The following is a 25,667-nucleotide window of genomic DNA, read 5'->3' as shown; positions in this document are numbered from 1 at the left end:
TTTAGCATCTCAGTGCGGGCCGCAGCCTCCCACTGAACTCCAGGAAAGAGGTTAAATTACCTCGGAGGGCATTAAATTACGCCAGCTCCCACTATGGCCCTGGTGTGGGAAAGTGGTTTGTCTTCTTGCACCTGGCACGTCCCTAGGCCAGACAGAGCTAATGTTCTGTAGAGGAGCTCTTAGCACTGAGAAACGGCTGGAGAAGCCCCAGCTTTGACTCAGGCCACCGAAGTGAGCTCTTAAATGGGAGGAGAGCCAGCCCCAGGTCTTGTGTCTGTGATGGCGGCAGGAGGTTGCCCAGCCTGCAAGCTGGAGGAGAAACTCAGCAGTGTGGGATAGCTCCTGCTACAGGGTGTTGTTGCTTCCCACTCATGGGCAATGCCTTGTCCCTTAGCTCTCTCCTTCACCCTGGATGAGAAGCTCAAGCTTGGGATAAACATTAACCCAACAGAGAAACAACCTCCCCAGGAATGCCTCTTTCCGGGGCAGAGTGCCAGGATACAGGAGTGCATCGAGTGTCTTTGCTGTGCACTAGCGCTTTTGCATGCAAGGGCTTAGCTGCAGCATATAGAGGTAATGGTGGTTCAGACCAAAGATCTTTCCAGCCCAATACCACCGAGGGCCAAAAAGGGCTGAAGAAGGGAAGCCTCCTGGCCTCTACCTGTTTGCAGCTCAGGGACTCACTGAGCCAGCAGTGGCTTTCTGTGTGTTTGGCCACCCTCCACCAATTTCTCCTTTCAAAACCATATAAACTCTTGGTGGCCCCAAAGGCCTCCAACAAGGTGATCTACAGATTAATTGCACGTTGGGGGGGGGGGAAATGCGGAATTGAAACCATCCTTTTTAGGATTGGAGCTGGTATCCCAAGGTTTAGATTAATGCAGAGACAGAAGGCTTAATTTAACAAGTAATGTTATGCATACAGCAAAGCTCAGCAAAGGCTGACTCTGGGGTGGAAAGACACCTGTTTTATCCACAGGCGCCGGCACAGGCAGAGGGAGCTATTTGGCTGTGCAACCAGGTCAAACTGTTTTCCAACCACAACAGTTGGCCGTGGCAGCACAAATTATCCTTGTGCACTTCATGCAGGAGTAACCTCTGTTCAGAAGACCCCTAGTACTGACTGATACTCACTGCAGGTCTTGCAGAGGCCTGAGGGACTTACATAGGGCTAAGCTAACCTCTGGGCCCAGCTGGCATCTTGTGACACGAGTTCAGTGCTTTTCAGTAGCCCTCAAGTTTGTGGAGCAGAAGCGGAGTAGAGCCCATGAGGACATGCTAGCTTGGCTCCAAGGTGCAAGTCTGCACAGGCCTTGCAGACATTCCTGCATCCATCACATTTTAGTGAAGAACAACCACAAGTGACTGGTTGGTGGCATGACCAGAGGAAATGGCCCTCAGCAAATACACATGTGGAGCAAAACCAAGAGCTGGTGAAGACACAACAGAAGAGAAACTTCTAACAACCCTAAGATGTCCTTCCCTTCTGATTTCAAGTAAAAATTATTTTCAGAATTTCCCATCAGGGACAACAGCTTGGTCCTTATGTCTTCTTTAGAAAAGTTTATTTTTTAACGGGTCATTATATACCACATAGACCAATGTTTATTTATAAGCTGTAGACATATGTCAGGCTATCGTTTGGTATAATGATGCATGTTTCAAATGCCTTTTTAAAAAAACTTAAGGGCAAGATGGAAGAAAAGATTTTTAAGCTGTTGCAAAAGGCTCCAGGAAAAATACAATTGTAAGTATGCTTCTGATTTCCATGGTCTTGATTTAAAAGACAATGCCTTTCAAAAGTCTGTAACAGTAGCAAAAATCTGTATTTGTGTGCACCCATGCACATAACAGTATGAGTAAATTAGATTAGCGATATCATCTGTCAAGAAAAACCTTCTGCCTTTTGAGCTTCTCTAGCTAGGTGGCATCATTTTAAAACCAGTGCATTTTTTTGAGATATTGTGGTAAGACTCCAGTAACATCTTCTTCTCGTCCCACACTTTCAATGTGTGCAGCTGTCGGTGACATGCAGGGAATCTACCTCACTCTTGCCCATCTATCCACTCTTGCCAAAACCTCATTTCCACTTTGATTACTTCTGTACTGTGTGGTTGGCCTCCACAGCTCTCTCCCAACTCAGACTTTTATAATTCTTTGAAACTGGCTCATTTGTCCAGTTGTGCCTAAGGCAGAGCTGAGGCAGACCATGTGTCAGGTAAATAGAGGCTAGTGCTGTTTCCACTAGTCTGTGATCTTGGCTACGGCCCACCTGGTTGAGAACAGTATGGGCTGTGAATGCTTCTTTTCCCTTCCTCTGCAAGCACTGACGACTTTATACCATAAGAGGTTTAAAGGACGCATCTTCCACTGAATGGGCTTGGGTTCAAGGTCAGTCTAAAAATGTAGAGCAGAGCCCGCCTTACAGCAGGGTCTGCTGCATGCTGTCAGTGCCAGCGCTGTGGGCACACCTGGAATAAAGCACCACTCAGTAGGAAAGTGGGGCAGCAGGATCTGGCACCGTGTTAGGGAAAAGAAGTTGTATTTATCTGAAGCACTTGACTCATCCTGGGTCTGTGGAGGACTGAGCTGCACAGGCAGGGCATCCAGCCCAGGGGATGGGTGAGCCTGGGAGGCAGGGGAGAAGGCTATCAGACCCTATTCCCAGAGGTAGGCAGGGCATCTCTGTGTGCTAGACCCATGGAGGCCAGCTCCTTGGTTCAGGGGAAATTAATGTTTTTTCTAAAGAATATCAAGCTATCTTTTGTGACCTAGTCCAAGTGGTTTGCAGGTTCACCCCCAGAGTGCCATATTCCATGGATCAAACACCTTCAATATTGGAAACTCCTACAGAAAAGACCTCCTCCCTCCCATCCCATTGTGAATGGGATGACTCCCATGAGACAGGGATATCAATGTAGAAACCCAGCACTGGAGGAGCATAACTGTGAAGCAGAGATGGCCACACACTCATCCTGGCCAAGCGTGAGGCGATCAGAAGACCCAGGTGTCCCCAGTAGTCAAAGTCACTATAACATTAGGCCCTGCCTGCAGCCTGCGGTTGGTTTCACACTGAGATGAGAGCTCCTCTATGCAGCAAACTCACCTCTGGAAGGCACAGTGCTGCCAGGGTCAGGCCAACCCATAGATGGCTCTGCTCAAAGCTAAACAAAGAGGAGAAGTAGCTCCCAGCATTTCCCAGCCAGGCAGGGAGACACACCTTGTGCTCCCATGGACTTCCACAGGAACCAAAACAAACTGGAGAGGCAACTCAGCTCTCCCACAACGCATTTCACTTGTCCCAGCCTGAGTCCCATGGGAAGATGTCCTCCAGATCCCAGGACTTCCTCAGGCCCAACACTCATCTGGAGGCAGTGTCATGACTCAGTAACTGCAATGTTAAACACATCTCCTCGCAGGCTAGCCACTGAAGGCACCATGCCTTCAAAGAGCATGTTTCCTTCCTGACCAATTCAGAAGCTTTAGGTACCAATCAGGGAGTGCTCTCACTTCATTATTTCTGGTGATTTTACATAAAGATCTCCTTCAAGCCTCCATCAGAAAAGGTAGAAAAGCCCTGCCTGGCTGAGTTTTTTTGCACCATGTCAACTTCTGCCATGGTGCCACAACTGATATTTCCTATGGACCTTCAGCTGTAATCCTGAACTGCATAGGACAGGGTGGGCTGAATGGGGAGAAGTACAGAAGAGGATAAAACTCCTTTGACACCTTCCAATCCATTACAAAGTCTGGCTTGGTCCCCAGATGGTCCTATACGTACAGCCCTGCTTCCTGGGGCAGATGAACTCCTGCTGTGACCACCTTTCCCACTCTGCTCCATCTCTTACAGACAGTTGCTACTGAAGACCTTCTGCAAGGCAGGAGAGAAGTGATGAGGAACACTGTTTTTGTTAAATCTCTTCTTCCTCTTCACTAACAACCTCCTTCAGGTCCTGAGGCCCCTGCTCTGCTTTCTCTTTTACATAGGCTGCCTTGATCTGTTCCAGCTCACACAGCTCTGCCTCCAGCTCTTCCCTGTGCATTGACCGCCGGTTCCTCAGCAGTTTCATGGGGAACGGGTTTAAGTCATTGAAGGCAATGTTCATCAGCTTCCTACGATGGAAAAGACAGGTCTGGTGAACCGATTTACCGGCTGGTAACAGATGGTAACAGATACACCAAGTGCATCCTGGGGTAGGCAAAGAGTAGGACCTCAGATTTCAGCGCTCTGAGCTCAAAAGTCACCAAGCAGCAGTCTTAAAGGAATCACAGCCAATACCTTCTCACACAAACACCAACCCAAGCAGCACTTTAAACAGCCTTACACCACACCACCTTTTAAGGTTCTGGTGTGCAGCCACCAGTCAGGAGATGGTAGATCAGATGCCAGTTCTGATGGCCCCTGGGAGAGGAATATTCCCGACGTTGAGCTCTTCTGATCACAGAAACCTTCCTCTCAGACACATTGCCATTAAAGGTTGTGAGTGGTGCTGTGTTCCCAAATACCCCAACCACAGCTGAGAGAAACCCAGCAAGTGGCAGCACAAGTTCCAGCAGCTGCAAAAAGAAGGCTGGCCCAGACTTTGTGGCCTGCTCTGCTGTAGCATGCCTTTGCCCGAGCCAAAAAGACTTTAAGTAACACCATGAAGGGAAAGTCAAAAAGAGACAAACTGATCCATTGTCCCATGGACCTGCCAATGCACATGCATCTCTCTTAACAAATGGGTCACAAATCTTTTTAGGCTGACCTAACAGGCAAGCAAGTACAAATCCAGGATAGAAGGTTGTCTACAACCAACAGTCCTACCTGCCATCCACGATCATTCTTGTGAAAAAGCGTAGGTACTGGTAGATCTCCACACTGTCATGAATTCTTAGGATTTCCTCCTCATTGTATTTAAAAATCGCAAGGGCATAGCGGAAAATCACCTGGAAGGTTGAAAGCTATTTGAGTTGACAAAGTTTTAGGCAGTTGAGGGACCAGGCCCTCCTGGCGTAAAACATGGGGTGGGGCACGCAGCACTGCAGCATAGGCTGGACACTGGGCTTCTCCTGCTCTCAATACGCTGCGTTAGGGCAGGCCTAAAGACACACAGAGCTAATCCCAAGAGAATGACCCTCTGTGAGCTAATTTACAACCCCAGAGCATACCAGGTCCTCCAAAAGGACCCCACAGGGATTTCACAAGGGTTCTCCAGTTCTCTCTATGCACAGGGACAATGCAAGACTCACATTTTCAGATACTAACTCTCTGCCCATCTTCTGCTCCCTGTATCTGTCATACTCTCAGCTGTGTCCGGGTCACAGAGCAGAAGACACCATGGCCTGTCAGAGAGCTGTTTCATAGCAGAACTACCTGCTAAAAAGTGCCAGGGATACTGTGCACACCATCAGAGACTAGGTCTGCCTATCGGCAGCAAGTACACAGACAACACAGAGGCTGGGAGGCATCAAGGCACCCCATCAAACAGGCAGGATGGGACAAGAGGCTCAACCCTACATCTCTTTGACACATGTGTACGTCCATCACCCTGCCATGATATCACAGAGGTAGTGCAGATGGGAGGAAGGCCTAGACTGAGAGTTGCACCTTAGTTCCCTCGTACAAGAAGGCATCCCACACTCGCAGGAGGATGTCGCTGACCAGGCTGTCCACAAAGGCCACCAGAAACCAATTGAAGGTGATGAGTGAGACATCAATCCGATACTGCTCAAAATGAGCCATGAGGCGAGGCAGCTTCTCTGACAGGAAGTCTTTGAAGACTCTCTGATCTACCTAAAGTTGACAAAAAAGAAAACAATGAAGTCCTAGTCAAGAGCAGTCCTGGTGTTGGAGAAGAGGAGCAGTGCAACAGGACAGCGGCCCACACATGCCATGGTAACCACTGGTGCTGCCTTCTAGCCTAACCACACCGTAGGAAGAATAGAGCATCCTTTGTCTCCCAACCCTTAAAAATTACTGAGCGGTATACTTGTACACTGTACCCAGTGCAAGGTGTGGAGCTGAAACAGGACCAAGATACAAGCAGAGATACATACATTCTTCTCACTCAGAGGATCACATTCCTCAAAGTCAAGAGGGAAAATGCTGCCACATCTTCCCACATCAGTCTTACTGGGATTTTGTGATGTCATGAGCATCCATTTGAATGACAGGGATTAAAACCTGCCCAGGTCTGAATGACTGCACATGGCCCAACAGAATAAACACCCAGAATCCCTCTGACTTCGCAAGCAGGACCTGATCTTCTCACTTAGCTTCTCTTTGTGGTCTGAGTATGTCTGTGCTCTGCTTCTGGTTGCATGACCTGAGACACAGCAATGCAGTTGGTGAGATCCTTGACCCAGGTTTATAAAGGCTTCATCTCAGGGAAGCCATGGTTTCACGAGGGGAAGTGCTAAGGAGCAAGATGATGGTTAGGTCTTCCCCTATGCCATATCACACTGCTGACCCAGCTGTGTCAGCCCACTTAGCTGTGGCACAGTGGTACAAACCAGATAAGGTGATATGCTTCATCTTCAAAATCTGCAAGAGCTAAACCTTAAGTTTTCCAGCCAACTCAGAGCTTTCACGTTACCAAGCCAACACACAAAGATTCACCCTAGACCTTCCTCTTTACGTGGGCCTTGGCTAGACTTTCAGAGACCACCCATGAGGTCAGGAAGTCTTTCTAAAAAAGGCTCCCTCAGCTGACAGTCTTTTCTTACCTAATGTAGGGGAGCCTCTGTGTCTTCAATCTGCCATGTTTTCCCTGTCAATCACTATTTGTCAAGTATTGAGTGCTGCCTATTAAATCTCACAGCTAACACTACCTGCTCCAGACAGACATTTTGCTATCTGCACAGCGATTTGGCTGCTTCCCCAGTCTGTGGTTGGCCTCTCCACCAGGACGCCACTGTCCCAGTAAACATTAGTCAACCAATTCAGTGGCACAATCAGTCACTCTCAGCTACTGGCACTTGTAGCCTCATCTATTGTGGGCCCACAGATACAACCCTCTTCTCTCTGAAAGGACCACACACAGTAAAGACACCAAGGTCACAGCCAGGGTCACCAGACTGGGCACTGCTGGGTGTGGGTGGTATGGGCACACAATTACAATTCCATTGAACTATATGGCATTTATCTTGGCTCTGTGTCTGCCTGGGAGGACGTAGTATATCTGATACAAGACAACACATCTTGAAAACCTTGAAATCCAGCGACTTTGAACCAGGAGGGTGTTACTCACAGAACAACATTTTACATCAAATGGCCAGAGGGCTTTCTGATCTGCAGGGAACCCCAACACCAGAACTAACACTGTATTTGATCATGAACTGAGGCAAGTACAGTGAATATAGAAATCTCAGTATTTTCTTCTGTCTGCACACGGCACTCCAAAGATAGGGTGCAGTTTCCAAAGAAACATCTGAAGGGCTGCAGAACGGTGCCTTCTTCATACTTAGTTCTACAGACATCAGAGCTTGCTACTTCACCTCTACTAGGCCCTCCTTAAAATAAGTAACTGTGCAATTAATGAGCACCTTCCTTCTGACTAACCTGACCTTCAAGTGATTACTCAGGAGTGGTGCCCAATTTCCTAGTGTTGGAGATCGATTTTGCTGCTCCTGCGTGTGTAACAACTTTGTACTCTAAAGTCTACACCACCTCGGCAATGGAAGGGACTGCAAGGTGGTATCACTGTCCTGTGAGAAATCAAACACACCACAAGTTGTCTGCTTGCTTTTAAACCTTTACTGTAAATCACTGTATCAGAGTCCAAGCAGATGTCAGGGTGTCCAGCTCACCTGTGATGTTATCAGTGTGTCACTGTAGTAGTCTGCCGGCATTAGGTTCTCCACAATATGGACTAGGCACCAGAAAGCACTTTCCTCATCTTCCAGGACCAGGAGGGCAACAGCTGCCAGTCTGTGATGGACAAGACATGGTCAGGCAATGCAACACTGCAGGAGGAGACATAGGCCAGCACAGGAACTGGAGAATCCAAGATTCCTCTTGGCATGTGTTGTGGTTTAACCTCAGCTGGCAACTGAGTACCACACAGCTGCTCACTCGCTTCCCCCACCCCCAGTGGGATGGGGGAGAGAATCGGAAGAGTACAAGTGAGAAAACTTATGGGTTGAGATAAGAACAGTTTAATAATAATAATAATAACAATAATAAAGAACACACAAAGCAAGTGATGCACAATGCAATTGCTCACCACCCGCCAACCGATGCCCAGCCAGTCCCCGAGCAGCAGCCCCCCCAGCCAGCTTTCCCCCAGTTTATGTACTGAGCATGACGTCACATGGTATGGAATGTCCCTTTGGCCAGTTTGGGTCAGCTGTCCTGGCTGTGCCCCCTCCCAGCTTCTTGTGCACCTCCAGCCTTCTCAGTCGGCAGAGCATGGGAAGCTGAAAAGTCCTTGGCTAGTGTAAGCGCTGCTTAGCAACAACTAAAACATGGGTGTGTTATCAACATTGTTCTCATCCTAAATCCAAAACACAGCACTGTACCAGCTACTAGGAAGGAAATTAACTCTATCCCAGACGAAATCAGGACAGCATGTCTCTAGCTCCATGAGCATCCAAAACGTCAAACATGGCAGGACAGTTGGTCAGAGAGGCAAGCGATCTGTTCTGCGGGTTTTTGAAGGAACCGTGGGGCTGTGATTTTCCTTTCCATGTGCCTCTGTCAGCAAACAGGAAGCATCAAATATGGAACTGGTGTGACAAAGCCAGACTCCCCAGCTAATGGGATGTTCTATAGATCTGCTGAAGTTAGCAGTGTGCTGATTTTGGCTATTTCAATACAGGAAAGAGCTCACTCAGAGATACTCCATATTATGTGACATAGCTCACCTTCCCATACGTTCTTCTACAGCCCTTACCCTCTTCAGCTCCGACTTACACCCTTTCAGCCATACTGCAAAGATGATACCTAATATCAAGGGCTCTCTAGAGTGGAAAATGTCTTTCTGAAGACCACCCAAAGAACAACAGGAATAGCTTACACAGACTTTCCTCACGTGAAAAGGTCTAACCAGAAATTCCCTTCTTGCAGCTAGTGCCCAATGCCTCTTTTACTTCATGGCACACTTCTTAGAAGTCTGGTTTTATCTTTCCTATAGTCTTCTTTGGGAAGTGAAAGAAGCTTTCAGATTCTCTGAACCTTCTCTTCTCCAGACAGAACAACCCCAGTTTCCTCAGCCTCTCCTCATGTCATTTGCTGCAACTCCCTCATCTCTAACACTTCCCAACATTTCCTCCAACTCTTCTCAGCAAAAAGGGGAATCACCAGGGTGTCCTTCTGCTGAGCACATTACAACTTAGAAATTCAGCCCCAGCCTCATGCTGTTATTCTGGGACTGCCTCACTCTACCTCCTATAGCTGCTCCTTCCTATTCTGTAACTATGGAGATGCTGAACAAGTGCATCCTGCTGCTTGCTTGATCCCAGCAACAACACTGGGTGAAAAAAAGACACCAAATGCAGAATTCTGCAGGAAAATACCTAGAGCCAGGACAGACCTCTAGAGACGCAGGAGTCTGGGGTTGCTTGAATCACAGCCTAGAATATGTGTCTACACCTTCTCAGTGCTATCCCATGAAGAAGCAGCATACCTGGCTCCTCACCTGTTCAGTCCCTGGCAGTATCCAATGGCAGGATTGTGCCAGGAGAATGCCAGCAACACCCTCCGGAGCTTGGGGATGAGCTGGGAGGTGGGAGAGGAAAAATGTTTGTTGTTGGTCAGTGTGCGGGGCAGGTCGAGTTCAATCTGCCGGCAAGCAGGGTGCTCAGTGCTCTTGCTCTGCCGTAACAGCCACTGGTAGTGGTCAGGCAGATGGCTACAGTGCCGGCTGACAATCCACGTCCAGACCCGTTGCCGATGCTCCACTGGAATGCCACTTCGGATCAGGCTCTTCAGCTCTGCAGAGGGGCTCAGCTCTCCAACACTGTTCCACCTGTCACGGAGGGGCTTCTCCACTACTTCCTGGCTCCGCAGGTTGTTGGACTTTATCTCCAGGGCTTGGATTTTGGCCAGAAGTTTCCAGTCCTCAACTTCATAGTCAGGTACAGTCATAAACCCATACTCATCATACTCACTGGAGGGACACAAGGCAGAGGTTAGTTCAAAGGACAGTGCTGGTACCTGCATCAAGGGCTACTCACTGCTTGGGGCCATGGCAGCTACAGCCTGCTGCCAGGTTCCTGTAACCCATGCTGGAGCACAGGTACTCGTCCTTCACTTCTCTGGCAGCTGCATGCAAGAGCCTACCATGCCCACTGTCTCAGAGTCTTGAAGACAAATGAGGGCCTGCAGCAATGGCATACGCACATGAACTCAAGTGTAACTCTGCTCTGAGCTACAGCCCAACCTCATCAGACCTCTCTCACTTCACCTGCTCCCCTGTCCCTAAGGGAGTATCTAGCTCAACCTGTGTACCTTCTCCCTACCACATCCTAGTGCAGAGACAGTTCTGTAGGAAGGGACTGCAAAGGCTTTGGGGCATCAGACCAAAGAACAGAGATCCACAGTCCCTTCTGATGCTCCCCTGTACACAATGCAAATCTCCTACTGATCGGAAAACACCAGGAGCACTGATAGTACAGCTCGTTGAGGGTTTGTGCATCATCAGTCCACAGGCTGAAATACTTGTAAGATACCATTATATTCTTGACAGAGAGACCAAGCTTGGCCTTGGGGTCTCATCTCCAAAGCTACCTGGAGAACCTGATGAAATGGAAACCAGATGAAATGGAAACTGCTACAGACCTGGGCACTAACTGGGCAGGAAAGCATAAACACAAATGCAAGGACCCCAGCAGCGCTGATGGCAAGGCTCTCTAGAGGTCTCCAGTCCAGCCCCCCTTCACTGCAGGATTGTCCCCTGCACTAGAACAGGACAACAGTGGCTTTGTATGGCTGGGACTAGAAAACCCCAAAGGATGGAGATCCCCCACCTCCCAGGTGGCCTCCTCTCCTACAGAAGGAGTTTATCCTCATGTCCAGTGTTTACCTCCCATGCACACCATGGCTGTTGTCACTTGCCATACCATCTGCCACTGCCAAGAAAAGATTAGCTGTACCATCTTGACCTTCACCTTCCTACAGTGATATGCTGCTATCAGATACTCGTGGTCTCCACACCACCAAACTAAACCAGCTTCCTCAACCTCCACTCCTAGGTCATGGCCCCAAGTCCCTGCTATAGAAATGTCCCTGGATCTTTCTTGCCTGCACATTCCCCTCCACGGCCAGACTCCTACAAGAGTGTGAATATCCCCATGCTCTTGCCTCTTACCTCACAGCATTCAGGTTAAAACCTTCTTCTGCTTCTTCCTTCACATCCCACTGGAGCGCTTCCTGGATGAGGTTCCTCACCAACTCAGCATGGGAGCTGGGCAGGCCAGGCACAGCCTCCTGCAGCTTCCGCAAGACTGTCAGGTATTTGCTCTCCATCTGGCAGTTTCGTGCTTGCAGGCAGGCACACTGATGGGGAAACAAGAGGGAATGAGCTGGCTCATTGATGGTTCTTCCTGCGTTGCCACTGCTCTCTGCTGGCCTGGTTTGCACATAAAGTGAAGACTCCTGAACAGCAAAGCCTCAGAAAAAACATCCAGCAGTTTTCTACAGTCAGTGGAATTGCAGCCATTAATGAATCACAGTGGTCTATGAACAAGCACAAGCTGCAGTAGCTAGCATGCAACAGAAGTTGCTTATCCATTGGGAGACCTACTACAGCATCACCTACATTAGCTACTGCACTGCATCAGTGGATGGCCATATCCCAGCCAGCTCAGCTTGAGACACAACCAAAGAGCCACCACTGCAGCTGAGTTCTCTGCAGGCTTTTTCCCTGCTCCTCAGACAAGTTCTCTACCCCACATTGAGCTGTATCCTGACAAAAAACACTGCTCCTGGGACTGAGCTATGACCATACCATTTTCAGGATACACGGTAGCACCACAGACAAGGTGACCACATGCCCCTCAGCAACCCCAGTCCCATGGCACTGGTACACAACATTTCTCAAGCACAGGAAGCCCAACCGAGTTCAAACAGCAGGACAGTCCCTGCCATCACCATACTCCTGGGCACATAGATCAGAAAAAAGGAATGAGGACTGTTATCCCCACTCCACAAGTGGGGAACTGAGGCCACACAGGTGACAAGACTCACCCAATGTCTCACAGGAAGCTCAATGAAGACTCCTGCTCAGTGGGAAGCAGCAGTTGAAAACAAAAACAAAACACAAACCACAGAGAGAATTAGGCTGCATATAGAGGGGACAGAAAGGAGCGTGGGATACTGTCATACTACCATTTTAATCAGCTTTTTGCCTCACATTGAGCATGTTGGTCTGATTACTTCCTTTCTGAAGGTTATGGCAGTTTCAGGATCAGAGAAGGGCAGTAAGCTAGGAGGTAGGCAGGGTTTCAAAGGACTAGAAAGCAAACAGATGTAAGAATGGCAACAACATTTCAGAAGCAGCTTTTTGCCCTGTTCCAGAATCCAAGACTGTGGAGACATAACTTAAAACCCAGGGAAGTAAAATCCAGGGAAAACCCACAGAACAAATGCCAGCACACACCACCAGCCTGGGGAAGTGGTTAAGGACCAGAAGTTAGACAAGTCTGAGAGTAACCAGGTTATGCACATTTACAAGGCCAGAAACAACAACAGAGCTTAAGAAAACATAAAAACTCTGATCTAGCTGCAGGACCTGAGAGTGCTGCCACCTGGCAGTACCAAGCCTGGTAGAGAACTCAAGACTAGATGGAGCCAGGGCTCAGTCAGTTTGCCAGCTCTCAGGAAAATATTCTGATTCCCTACACATAGTGTTGCTTTTTTATTTGTATCCAAAAACAGAGCTGAAATGCAGAAATCTTGGTTAAGTTTCAGCACCCTTAAGACTGAGCTTTACAGGTATTTTACTTTTACTGAAGAATGAAAATGATCATGTATAATTTGGGAACAACACAAAGCAGAAAAAAAGGTCACACTAAAAAAACACATTGGGAAGAAAGCTTATTCCTGGTGTGTTTTGGACCAAAATCCATTCCAGTGCCGACTTTGGAAAGAAATTAGTAACAGCTCTCACCAGGGAAAAAAGTCATTTTGCCTTACCTTCATCAGAAGGGCTTTTTCATTCTCAGCAACACTTGTCCAGAGTCGAGTAACCTGGTGAATCTCTGAGTTGAGAAATTGGTTCTGGGTTTTGTATGCATCAATATCATCCTGCCACGAAGCAAAACAGTCACACAAGGAGAGTTCTTGAGGGGCTTGGAATCCCCTCCCAGTTCAGGCACCTCAGGTGTGGATTGCATTAAGGACAAGAAAATATCTCAACAATTTTGTGTTCTAGGGAGAAGACAGGACTCCCCAGGACAAACATTGCCTACAAAGGAAATCAAGGCATAACATTAAATAGAGTGTCATGCATAGACAGACACTTGAAAATGCTAAGTGCACTGCATGTACATGCTTAGAAAACACAGAGACATCCAGGTGATATAAAGCTAGAGATGCACCTAAATAAGACGAAGAATATATGTGTTGTGTTCTATTTTTTTAAAAACTGACACAAATCTCAGCCCCATGGCTGGCAGCAAAAACACTCTCCCACAATGCAGTAAGTGGCTCTTTTGGCAATTCTCCACCCCAGCTAACTGGTCATTATAGCTGTGCATATAGTGACATATAACAGGCTGGATTTGAAAGAACCAGGATGTATTGAGAAACTGTTTGCGAGAGGGAAACACAGAGGAACAAAGCTAGTGAAGGCAGCAAGTGAGACTACAGCTGTGAAACAAAAGAAGAACAAAGAAAGAGGCAGGCACTGAACAGTGACACAAAATCAACAAAACAGGCTCTGAACTGAAGCTGAAACTGGCCCAGATGCTTTTAAGCACCCTACTGGTATCCAGTGAGCCCCTTCCAGCCTGCCTCTGGTTTGGAGACAGATGGAGCAACTAGCAGAATTATATTCTGTGCTTCCCACAAGGAACACCCTCCCACTGAACCAGAGGGCACAGAAATGGGAGCCCCCAAATGACCTGTGCCATCTCACACACCTTCAGGTGCTCAATCTCCTCCTGCTGCTTATACAATGTCTCTGCAGCGATAGTGTTGGCTTCTTGCAGAGGGTCAGAGAGCTCTCGGGCCATCTGCTCCGTCAAGGCCATGACGACTTCCTGTTTGGCATGGTTCTTCTCCATCAGAAGCTGCACGTGCTCCTTGAGTTCCTGGATGTGGCTGTCTCTCAGAGTCAGTATCTGCTCCAGTTCCTTCTTTTCTTGTTCAAGAGCTTCCAGCCGACTGGTGAGATCTGCGATTTGTCTCACTTTGTGGCGCACCAGCTCCAGCCTGTCCTTATCTTCTGCTGCAGTGAGATACATGCTAGATACTCGCTTCTCCTGCTGGGCTGCCTCCAGAGCTTTGTGGAGAAGTTTAACCAGCTCCTGAAAAGCGAATGCGAAGCCATTACATCACAGTGCTGCCCAGGGCAATGGCAGCACAGACAGCACAGACCCAACCAGTACTGAGTGAACAGTGGAAGGTCCTCAGGATCTTGAAATTGACTCCTTTCAGAAGCAAAACTGAATGCAGCAATCTTGAAATCACAGTGCTTCCCCAGTAGAGAAGCTCTGCTCTCAGAGCTGGGCCTGAAAGGTGTCTGCAACAGATGACTTGACTTTAGGTGGATTGCTAACAGACAAGCTGCTGCTCACACTGTCTGAATTCTGACTTTCTATAGTCATCCTTCTTGGGAGGCCCAGCAGAGACCAGAGAAGCTGGAGATCTGGTCAGCAGTGTAGTAAAATAGGAAGGAGGGAAATAATGCAGTCTGCATCCATCTGTGCTACCAGAAGGAAACTGCTGTATCCATTTTAACCTTCCCTCTGCCAGAGTCGTCCCTCACTCCATCCCACATGAAGGCACAAAAGCTTGCCCCAGCAACATGCTGCCAATTCAGGCTCTGCCATCTCAGCCATTTAAGGGAAGCAAATCAAGGATGCAACTGATTGCCCACCACGGGACCTGGCTCTCCTGCCTCTTATGCTGGAAGAGCTACCAGCATCGTTAGTGGAGAGCCTGGCATTGCTCCATGCTTGTGAAGAAGAACAGTACCATTCAGGAGAGGCAGCCCTTGCAGTGACCCATGCGCTGACTTCTACAGTCAAATCAACTCTTAATGGCGGATCACTGTTCAAAAAGTATGACCTGCTGTTAACAGCATGACTCAGCCTGGCAGTTCCTGCCAGTGTCACGGTACATATTCAGGACTGTACTTCGTACATTCACTGAGCAATACAGATGCACCAGCAAGACACCTGCAGAGCGCACTGGGATTTGTTTTACCTCCCTTTTCCAGCCCATCTGCTAGCTGCACTTCCTAGCAATGGCTGAAGGACAGCCCATTCTCCCTTGTGCTGGGCACAATCAGGCACATACAAAGGGATAACACCAGGAGCTTCAACTGGTCCCCAGTGAGTGCCTGTTGAGCACTTCTCAGCCTAACACCAAGGTATAAGGGAGTCCCTATGACCAGTCTCAGGGCCCTGCCCTTAGAAGCAGCAGACTCTTCACCACACTCACCTTCTGTGACTTGACTTCCTCTGTGAGTGTCAGGATCTGTTGCTGTAGGACGCTCACTTTATCCATTGGGTTCCTCTCCCTGGACAGTTCTTCAGGCAAGCCTGGGAAGCCACTGTTCATCCACCTGGCTTTCCTAACCCAGTTCAGCCTGGGCTCCATCCTCCCATCCTCCGGGGTCCCCTCCTTAACTGAAGGGAAATAGGGTAATTTACGCAGAATTGGGTTGCTATTGTGGACTTCTGAGTCTTGCTATGGGGGCACTCACAACAGCTCAGCAGAGAAGACTGACACACAGGACAAGGAAAATTGACCTGCTGGGATCCACAGCGTTGAAGCACAGACAGTAGAGATCAGCCACAGGTACCCCCAGAATAAACAAAGCCATGATGTTTTACGGTACCTGTTAACCCACCTTGCACCCTGCCCATGTATCTTGCACACAGCAAATGCAAGTTACCACCATGGAGAGGTAACTTCCCAAGCATGCAGTGGAGCTGCTGAGCTTAGCCTGTGACCGTGCAGCAATTTAACTTCTATCTCAAAGAAATACCAGCATGGGCTGGCACCATGGATGGTATTTTTGCCTCTGCAGAAGATTCCAGAGGTAGGAGATAGACAGATGCAGCCTGAAGCAGAGCCAAAAGAGTCAGTCTTGTGCCAACAACACAGGAAGGGACCTGAGACAATGTGATAGAGTTTTCATGTCTCATGACAACTTGCCACCCTCTCCCTCCCTTTCCTGCTAAGTCTGACTCCTTGCTAGAAGGTGTCATACTCAGACCAGCTCACACAGCTCAGTAACAAGCACCTGCACACCCTGCCTCCACTTCTGCCTCTTGCTCCTCATCCGGGTTCTCAGGATGCTCCTGAAATTCACTGAAGCTAAAGACGTTCCCATTTTTCCCCCAGAGCTGCTTGGAGCCACAGATGTTGTAGACAGTGTTTCTGAAACAGTAAGAGATCAAGACAGACTAGTGAACAGTAGAAGTCATGATCACTGCAGTCAGTGCATATTCAAACTATTCAACGCCTTACCTCTCTTCATATCCCACCCCTCTTCCCAAAACCTATCTCCTTCATGTGCTGAAAAAATGAACTGTTCATGGCACTGGTGGATCTGAGGGGAGCAAGGCTGTAACTGGTGTAAATCAGGAAGGTGCCACAAAATCAGTACTAGCACAGTAATGTACATCAGCTGAAGATCTTTCCCCATGTGCTTGAGCCCTGTACATAAATGCATCAGGCTGGACAGAGAGATCAAAGGCAACAGTAGACCAACCACATCCCTCCCTTCCTCCCTTCCCTCTCTCCCTTCCTCTCCTCCTCCTCCTCCTTCCTTCCCTCCCTCCCTCCCTCCCTTTCCTTAGCTCACTGTGGAAATCCCCAGGTGCCAAGAAAAACTTGGTTATCTACAGCACAGCCAAAACTGCCACAATGATCACATCTGAAGCAGTCACAGGTCCTGTGCTCTGAACCACATTTAATAACCTTGCCACAACAAACTCAATAGACTTTGATGCAGTAAAGAGATTCAGGAACAAAATTGCTATCAGACCCAGAACCAGTTTGTTACAGCTGCTGCTATCAGATATTGCCAGAAGCACTAAGAGATGACTTTACAGCATCATGCAGAACCACAAATGCACAAGTATTTTCTGTAAAACCTATACAGGAAAATGAGACAGTTGCCTATCTCTAAACAGGTCTTTTCCCTTCTCCTCCTGTGTTGTCCATTAGCTAAAACAAAACAAGCCCCTTGTTTTGGGATCTACAAAAGACTCAGTGTCAGCTACTTCCTAACTGTAAATGAAGTTGGCATTTAGGTATTGTTCTCCTTTTGCCTTGTTACTGTAAGGCTCCACAGCAGAAGAGCAGACATTTCTGACCTCAGGGAACGTATTGGCACATAAAGATAAGCAGACCTTCATTCCCTGTAGTCTGCAGTTGGCACTCATCCAACACAACTTTCCTACTTTTCTCTACCTCATGCTGCACTTAGTTTTTCCTCTGAGACAGCAGCAGCTCAGGGATCTGATGAACTTAGCTGAAATCAGACACGCTACACTCATGGAGACCCAGCCTGAGAATGATAGAGCCTGAAGAAATGTTCACAGAACCAGGGGAGCAATACAATTTTAAGCTGAAAAAAGGCAATTGTTATTCAAGCTAGCAAAAGCAAGGCTGGGGAGAGGGGAGGAGATATGATCATATTATTTTAATCAAAGTGAGGAGAAGACAATGCATACCCTGCAAAATAGTACAGCTGACTCTGATCCTCTTTGGTCTCATGGGGGATCTTTCTTCCTATCAGCAACAGACTGTAGCCACAGTGGTGGTAAAAAACTATAGCCAGCCTCCTCACCAAAAACATTTGGCAGGTGCGAGGCTACCTACCACACCTGTGGCCACTTACACATTTTTGGTTATATGTAAATAAGTGACTAGGACACACTTAAGGAGATGTTGATGGGGGTTGTCTTTGTGCAACTGTAACTGCCCAAGGCTTGTAACTTGTAGTCCTGATGGAGCTACACATAGCAACTACCGATAGCAGCATCATTGTAGGCAGTGGGAATATTCACATACTTGAAACTCAGCAAGGAGTAGCAAGCTGTGCAGTGTCGGGCCACATTACAGGCTCAAGCACCTTTTGCTTGGAGTTCCTGCTTTAGAGAGTGCACTACATTCAAGGTCCTTTGAAACCACTGGGAAGTGCTAATGGGCTTCTATCACTAGCCTACAGAATACAGCCCAACCTGCCCGTGTGCCCTTCCAAGAGCAATGTGCAGCTGCATTGCAGTAGGCATGCAAACCACCACCTACACTGAAGAAAGCTTAACCAAGCCCTAGGTCTGCCACTAGGATCTTTGCTAAGAGAGCTAGATGATGTGAAATGCATCGGAACAGGCGGATGTGAAAGACCCTCTGGCAGGAAGTTTGCTTTCACCTGGAATACCCTTCAAAAAGCTGCTTCATGGTTCTTCCACCCAGGCAAGAGTCCCATTTCACACAATACATGACAGGCAAGGAAGGCACAAAATGGCAGGCCAGCATGTCAACCGCACTGCAGCTCTCCTCATGCACTTACTGTATCTCTGTCCAAGGGTGCTTAAGGGAGATATTCTGCAAAGCAGTAGATGTTTGGGGTGCAGGCAAAGACGCTGCCTTTAAACCCACTGCTTCTGTTGGTGTTTTCACCGGAGGCAGAAAGTCTTCATTGTCAACAACATCTATGTAAAAACAAACCAGTACACAGAAGCAAGTGAGCAAGACAGAATTCCATTGGACTTTGGCTCCTTCATGTAACTTGAGAGCCACAACATTTTACTACAGGTATACATTCCACATTCAACTGGCCAGGTGGAACAAGGACAGCAGAGCAAGTCTCCTTAGCTTTAGGTCAAATTACAGAAGGTTCCATGTACAGAGTCATCTATTCAAGGACAATCAAGTGACTTCAACTATTTGTATATGAGAATGACTAACCCTAAACAATCGAACTTTAACCGCCTAAAGGAATAAGGAAGGGAGCTGTTGCTGTTCTTCTCCCCTATCCCAAACAGTGTCTGATAGTTTCAATGTGCAGATAACACTCCACAAACACAGTTTGTAACCAAATTATTGCCTGCTGTAGCAAAATGCCAAGGTACCTAGAACCTTTCAGAGCAGACGCTTACTAGGGAGAGAGTTATTTGTTTCAAACAAAATGTGCATCTAGCTCTGGTGAGACCCCACCTGGAGTACTGCGTCCAGCTCTGGAGCCCTCAGCATAAGAAAGACACGGACCTGTTGGAGTGAGTCCAGAAGAGGGCCACAAAAATGATCAGGGGGATGGAACACCTCTCCTATGAAGAAAGGCTGAGAGAGTTGGGGTTGTTCAGCCTAGAGAAGAGAAGGCTCCAGGGAGACCTTCTTGCAGCCTATCAGTACTTAAAGGGGGCTTATAAAAAAAATGGTGGCAAACTTTTTAGCAGGGCCTGTTGCGACAGGACAAGGGGGAATGGCTTTAAACTAAAGGGGGGTAGATTTAGACTAGATGTAAGGAAGAAATTTTTTATGCTGAGGGTGGTGAAACACTGGCACAGGTTGCCCAGAGAGGTGGTGGATGCCCCATTCCTGGAAACATTCAAGGTCAGGTCAGACGGGGCTCTGAGCAACCTGATTTAGTTGAAGATGTCCCTGCCCATGGCAGGGGGGTTGGACTAGATGACCATTAAAGGTCCCTTCCAACCCAAACTATTCTGATTCTATGATTCTATAACTAAACAGGTGGACACGCTGGTTGTGCCCTCCCCTGATCCACCAGCCTGTGTACTCCCACTGCTAGGAATACACATCTTCATCCCACCACCGCTGAAAAAAAACTTGCTTGCTGTAAATTTCACAGGCCTCGCAAGAGGAAAGGGATATACCAAATGTGCCCACTTCACAAGCATGAGGAAAATCAAGAGGGAATTCATGATCATAAGATACCTAAGCATCTCCAACCTCATGCTGTGGATTAGGAGACAGCCCATTCACATTCATCCATAATAAGGCCAGAAGTTCCAAACATCGACCAAGCATTGATAGTTGGCACCTGCATTTAAAAACCCGGCCAAAACCTCTGCCCACTTACAGATGAGGAGCATCATTCATCACTGGGGGCTGAAAGCAAAAGAAAGGCTGACATATGCAACACCTACTTGGTCTGCCAGCCAGAGGTTCATTCACAAGCTGGGAGCTGCCCACAGGAAATCTGCTCTGAGCGTTGCAAAATTCCCAACGTCTCACTTGTAGCTGCTGCAGCCAGTACATCATTGCCTGTTTGCTGATTGCCTAACAACACAAAACAGGAAAGGGAGAGGAGTAATCTCATCAGCATGAGACACATCCTGAAAGGCTGACCACCATTTCACTGCCCAAGTCAGCAGAAATAAAGGCCAGCTGTGTCAAGCCTATGCTATATCCTCTGGTCCTAACACTGATTTGGGAGGACAGAGTAAATCTTCAGCATGGCCTTAGTAACAGAACCTCAGTGGATCGCTGACCTCATTTTAAACGTTTTTTGGGTTACTATGCTCCAAGGCTAAGCAGAAATGTCACGATTATTTTAGCCAGGAACCACCCACAGAGCTTCTTAATGGTGATTTTCACAGAGATAAAAATCTAGCAAAGGTTCCTGCTGGAGCATCATTTTAGACAGGGGAGCTCATTTCTGTTCAGTAAATTACATGTGGACTGCAGGACTCCTCAAGGACTTTAATTCAGCACCCAGTTTGGCTTTTACTCCTATTCTGTTAAACAACTGCCATCTCACAGGTAACGGAGTTCCAGTCTTGCCAAAACAATGCAAGTAATTTAGGTCCAAATGGTAACAGTCGTAACAGTCCAGGCTGGGAGGACTAAAGTGAAACTCAAGCTAAGAGGTATCTTAGCAGAGATGTGTCTGTCCTGATTGGGAATGTTTCACAACAGCCCCCACAAGAAGATGCTGTTCTTTACCTTCAAAGTAAAAACTCTGCTTGGTGTTCTGATCTCAAAAACCCCTTCCCCATTTTCCACCTTGCAGTCAAAGCTGGCATTGGAGAGATCGACAGACCCCAAAGGGTTGATGTCCTGTGCAGTTCTGTAGTATAGTAAATGACATTTGTTTTCATCGTAAAAGAACCAGCGAGACTTCCAGGTCTTGATTGGCCCCTTGATGCCCAGCTTATTTAAATAGCCACAGAGTTTTTTTCTGGATGTTTCTCTGCTGGGTTTCAGCTGTACATTTTCCAGTTCTCCAGAAGAGGAAAGCATGTCTTTCTCTTTCGCTGAGGCTCCATTGCTGCTGTTATTGTCTGGATTTAACTCCACTAAATTGCCTGGAGTGGCAAGGGGACCAGCTCCGCTTTCTGGTCCTTTTTTCATCTCTTTCAGGAAATATACTCAAAATCGGATTGAAATGGGAAATTCTCTAGGTAAGTAAGTAACAGCAGATCCCAACTATATCATCATTGTTATAGAACCTGCAGCAAATGAAAAAGGAGGAATAAGCTTGGGTCTGGCATACAACAAAAAAAAATCCCCATACTTAATTTAGGCATACCAAATCAACAGCAATAACTGGGGTATTTGAAGCCACAGACAACAATGTTAAGTAACAGTTGCAGAAAACATGGCAAAATAACGTGCTCTGGGGGACCACATACTTGGGTAAAGGGATTTCAGGTAAGAGTATCCTGGCATTTCCACTGAATGTTCAGCTAGTATTTTAAACCATGGTGTCTAGAGAAAAATCCAGCCTCATGCAGCATCCTTATAAATCATTTGTGTCAGCTAAGGATTGCTGTTAAAAAGCCTGCATGCCATGTGTTAGATGTCAATCCAATAGGCCTCATGATGGATTATGCACCAGAGAAAGTAATTCTGTGATCCTTGCAAAAGAGATTTGGTTGCCCAGTGGCCAAAGTAATCTGCTGGGTTCCCAAGAGGAACGCAATGTGCAAGAGAAAAATAGAAGAGTAAGGCTGGAAGGGATCTGTGGAGATGTCTAGTCCAACTTCCCTCTCAGAGAAGGGGCTGACTTCAAAGCCGTAGGCAGCTACTCAGGTCCACATTCAGATGAATTTTGATTGTATGCAAGGATTGCAATTCTGCCACATTTCTGGGCACTTTTTCAAATGCTTAACCATATGGCAGGTGTGATTTTTTGCTCGGAGCTGCAGACACCCATGGCCCTTGTATAAAGCAAGCTAACAACACTCCAGAAAAATACCTATAAATAATTTATGTTTTTTTCTTAAGTAAAAACATGGTTTAAAGATCAATAAATGAAAAGACTACCAGAGACGTCAGTTCAGACACTAACGTATCTGAAGCAAATATGCAAGCAAATAAATTGTTGCAGTGTTAAGATAGTGGGAATCCAACTGCAGACACAAAACTATTGAACACAACAGCCAGCTGTGTGACAACAGGTGAATAGAGATTAATACAGTGGAGCACAGAGAGATGTTGCCCAAGCTCACACTCTTAGGAACAACTTATCCTCATGACTGAAAGAAGATTTACCCATCCTAGCACTGGCTAAGCCCATCACATTTATTGCTGCCCCCTCCTGTTCCCACATTAGCTTTTTAGACAACTATAGATAATGTTCACTCTTTTTGGAAAGTTACTGAACTTCTTTTAGTTCACTCCCCTGACACCATTGATCCTGCTGCTGAACATATTCACAAATACCAGGAACAAGCACACTTCATGAAGGTGCTGCCTCAGCTAAGCTTCTGCAGCACCCAAAAGCTTCATTTCCAAGCTAATTTTGCCTGGCACATCATCAGGAGGAAGAAGTAGTCTCAACTCTCCCTAACAGACCCTGGGGCTTTTATGGCAGTAAGGACCTCCTGTACCATCTGAAGAATCCATCACACTTCTACCTCTTACCAGCGTGATGGTCCATGGGTCCACACCATGAACAGGATTAAGTATAAGCATTATGGGTTCAAGCACCAAATTATAAGGAGTCGTGTCAAGTCTGCACTGCAAAGCACGCTAGAGAAGATCTCACCTCCTTAAGAGAAGCGGAGATGCCTCTGGAAGTCACCGTCTGCTGGCGTAGAACTACTGCTGCAGGCACCACCAAGCAGGTAACCACAGCCTCCAAAACAAATCCAACAGCAACACAAGAGGGGCTTCTGCCTCAAGTTTCCCTCGGTCCAGTCGCTGCCTGGGAACTGTCTGAAAGAGATTATTTAGCTGAAAGCAGCTCTGACAGTGACTCATCAATGAAAAGAGATCAGGGTGAACCCTGCACTGACCTTTCTGGAGCTGCCGGTGTGAGCAGCACAAGGGAGACCCCCCCGCCCCTCCCTGAGCGCCGCAGAAGCGCCTCCCAGCCCAGCTGCGCCGCGCTAGGGCACAAGCCAAGGCTGCTGGAGCCTGGCACGGGGCTGCGCTGCCCGGCGCGGCAGGGCCGGACCCTGGCACCACTCGTACCGCCCGGCCCGGGGCGGGGGGGACCTCAGCGCCGGGCTCGGGGGGGGCACCCGGGCCGCTGGCCGGAGGATGGCGGGGGTGGGGTGGTGCGGAGGACCCGCAGCCCCAGCCGGGGGTACCTGCTCGGGCCGGCCCGGCCGCCGCCCCGCGCTTCTAGCCGGGCCGGTCTGGCGGCGGGGCCCGGCGGGGCGGGGCGCGGCGCAGCCCGGGGAGGGCGGCAGGGACGGGTGAGCGGAGCAGGAGGGGTGCGAGGCGGAGAACGCTAGCTGCAGCCGCGGAAAAAATAATAAAAAAAGGAAATTTCAGCCGGGTATCTGGAGGAAAATGATTCACCGGGGTGACGCGGCACGCTGGAAGCAAGCCCAGAGGGGGACAGCTCACGGGCTGGAGGGGACCGGCAGGTCCCATCTGCTGGGAGGGGCGCGCCCCAAGCCTGCAGAACCGCCGGGGCAGCGGATGCAGACCGGCTGCTCACCGGACCCCACAGCGCGAGAGCCACGGCCGTGCAGTCGGCTGGGGCAAATCGGATCAGGCAAACAAACTTCACACGGTAAAAACGGTGGTATTTGGTGCCACAGGAGACTGGAGGCTGGTAGGATCAAGCTGGGCCAAAGGGTCTTGACTGACCCCTGAAAAAGGCTCTGAAGGAGGTACTGCAGGGAATAGGGTCAGACTGCCCTAACCCACCGGCACAGGTCCTGGGGGAGCGCAGCAGGACAGGGCGCATAGCACAGCCAGGCTTATGTGCTCTCCAGCAGCTGCCTCTCCTCCTCCCAGCACTGCCAGGCCCTGCTGGGCTTGGCAGGCGCTGGGCTGGCCTGGGAAGGCACATCTTATGCCCTGTCTCCAGGATAAGGAGTCTGTATGGCTTTGACTTTCTCTGCATGGTGATAGCTGAGCCTTGATGATAGGACTCATTTCCATTGGTCTCAAGAAACCCCCGAGTTTAGCCAACTTTACCGAGTTTTATCACCAACTTTAGCCAAGTTTAGTACCTGAGCAGCAAGAAGCGAAACTGTCCACATGTCCAGTGGCCCATCCTTCCACTGGCCTAAGCTCTCAAACTGTAGCGCACATGAAGCTGATTACAGCATGCCAACTACACATTTCTGTAGCCAAAAACTGATTTGACCCAAATTCAGCTTGCACGGCAGCTGGCCATTAGACTGGATCAGCGCTGATGGAGTCTAGCTCCACTAGGCAAAAGGGGAAAGCGTGAATGCTATACCTGCGGTTGCATGAAGTCCTTCTCCCCTCTGAAGCCTGAGCTGCCTTCTCCTCCCCCTCGGCTGCAGCTGGAGGGAGAGGACAGAGTGTGACAAAAAGGGTGGCATCAGTGCAGCACTGGCCTGCCTATGTGTAGGCTGCCCTGGAAGCACCTTAAAAGCCTCATCTGGAGTTCCTCAACTGGTTAGTACCAGCATGGCTGCAAAGTAAGCATCCTGCTCCCAGTGTTACCTTATACCCTGGCACTGGCACAGGCACACGCAACCACACAGGGAACTGAGCTCATGAAAAGTCAAAGCACTGGTTTTGTTCTCTAAACCACAACCCCACACGGCTTCCAGACCCAGCATGTGCTGCGTGACTCACGAAGGGGAAGGTGGTTACAGGACCAGCAGCAAAGGCAGCACAGGAGGAGTGCTGCCATGCAGCCACCACAGACCCACCTGCTCCACGAGGGTCCCAGTCTGACACGGGTAGAAAGTGCCAGCCCTTCGCCCCGCACAGCTGCCTGTGCCACGGCAGGCCAGGAGAGATGATTGGGGAGGGGCTCAGCAAGAGGCCTGACAGGAGCAGCAGGTGACAGTGAGCGATCTGCACCGAACACGGGCGACACTGCCAGCTCGGCCTGGCGGCGTTGCCGGGCACAGCGTTTTCCGGTGGCAGTCCCCCCCAGCCGGCCCCAGGAAGGCTCTGATGCCTCCAGGAGCCCTTGGGTAGGGTTTGATGCGAGGCTGCGGTGCGGAGCGGGAGATGGCGGCGGCGTGGCCGGGGGGGGGGGGGGGGGCCGGCGGGAGGGGCCGCGCCCCCGCCCCTGTGAGGAGCACCGTCCCCGAACCGCACCTGCACACACGGGCTGCGCATGCGCCCTCCGCGCACCGCGCATGCGTCTGCG

The 25,667-nt window shown here is 48.9% G+C and overlaps 1 protein-coding gene across 3 annotated transcripts; it reads right to left on the bottom strand.

Moving 5' to 3' along the window:
* Window positions 1-1,543: 1,543 nt before the first annotated feature.
* Window positions 1,544-25,504, bottom strand: TBC1D2 (TBC1 domain family member 2). Of its 3 annotated transcripts, none has more exons than XM_076362373.1 (15): window positions 25,219-25,504; window positions 23,121-23,290; window positions 21,074-21,579; window positions 20,275-20,407; window positions 18,678-18,819; window positions 16,398-16,534; window positions 15,590-15,777; window positions 14,065-14,451; window positions 13,118-13,228; window positions 11,292-11,479; window positions 9,621-10,091; window positions 7,792-7,912; window positions 5,591-5,776; window positions 4,808-4,929; window positions 1,544-4,113 (listed from the first exon to the last, which is right to left on the bottom strand). In XM_076362373.1, exons 3-15 carry the CDS (start codon window positions 21,479-21,481, stop codon window positions 3,912-3,914), a joined length of 2,796 nt encoding a protein of 931 aa, XP_076218488.1. In that variant the 5' UTR covers window positions 21,482-21,579; window positions 23,121-23,290; window positions 25,219-25,504; the 3' UTR covers window positions 1,544-3,911. The 3 variants fall into 3 exon arrangements, with proteins under 3 accessions (XP_076218488.1, XP_076218489.1, XP_076218490.1); XM_076362374.1 differs by lacking the exon at window positions 25,219-25,504 and adding an exon at window positions 23,371-23,406; XM_076362375.1 differs by lacking the exon at window positions 25,219-25,504 and having other exon boundaries at window positions 23,121-23,305.
* Window positions 25,505-25,667: the final 163 nt, after the last annotated feature.

The sequence above is a fragment of the Aptenodytes patagonicus genome, chromosome Z, assembly GCF_965638725.1.
Source record: "Aptenodytes patagonicus chromosome Z, bAptPat1.pri.cur, whole genome shotgun sequence".
Taxonomy (NCBI): domain Eukaryota; kingdom Metazoa; phylum Chordata; class Aves; order Sphenisciformes; family Spheniscidae; genus Aptenodytes; species Aptenodytes patagonicus.
This window is presented reverse-complemented; position numbering and strand designations above follow the sequence as displayed.

Coding starts and splice junctions, on each gene's coding strand:
- TBC1D2 (XM_076362373.1), bottom strand. CDS start 21,481: ATGAAAAAAGGACCAGAAAGCGGAGCTGGTCCCCTTGCCACTCCAGGC. Junction 4,930..5,590: donor TCTTGTACGAGGGAACTAAG/GTGCAACTCTCA, acceptor TCAACCTTCCAG/GTGATTTTCCGCTATGCCCT. Junction 4,114..4,807: donor AGAATGATCGTGGATGGCAG/GTAGGACTGTTG, acceptor TTTCCATCGTAG/GAAGCTGATGAACATTGCCT.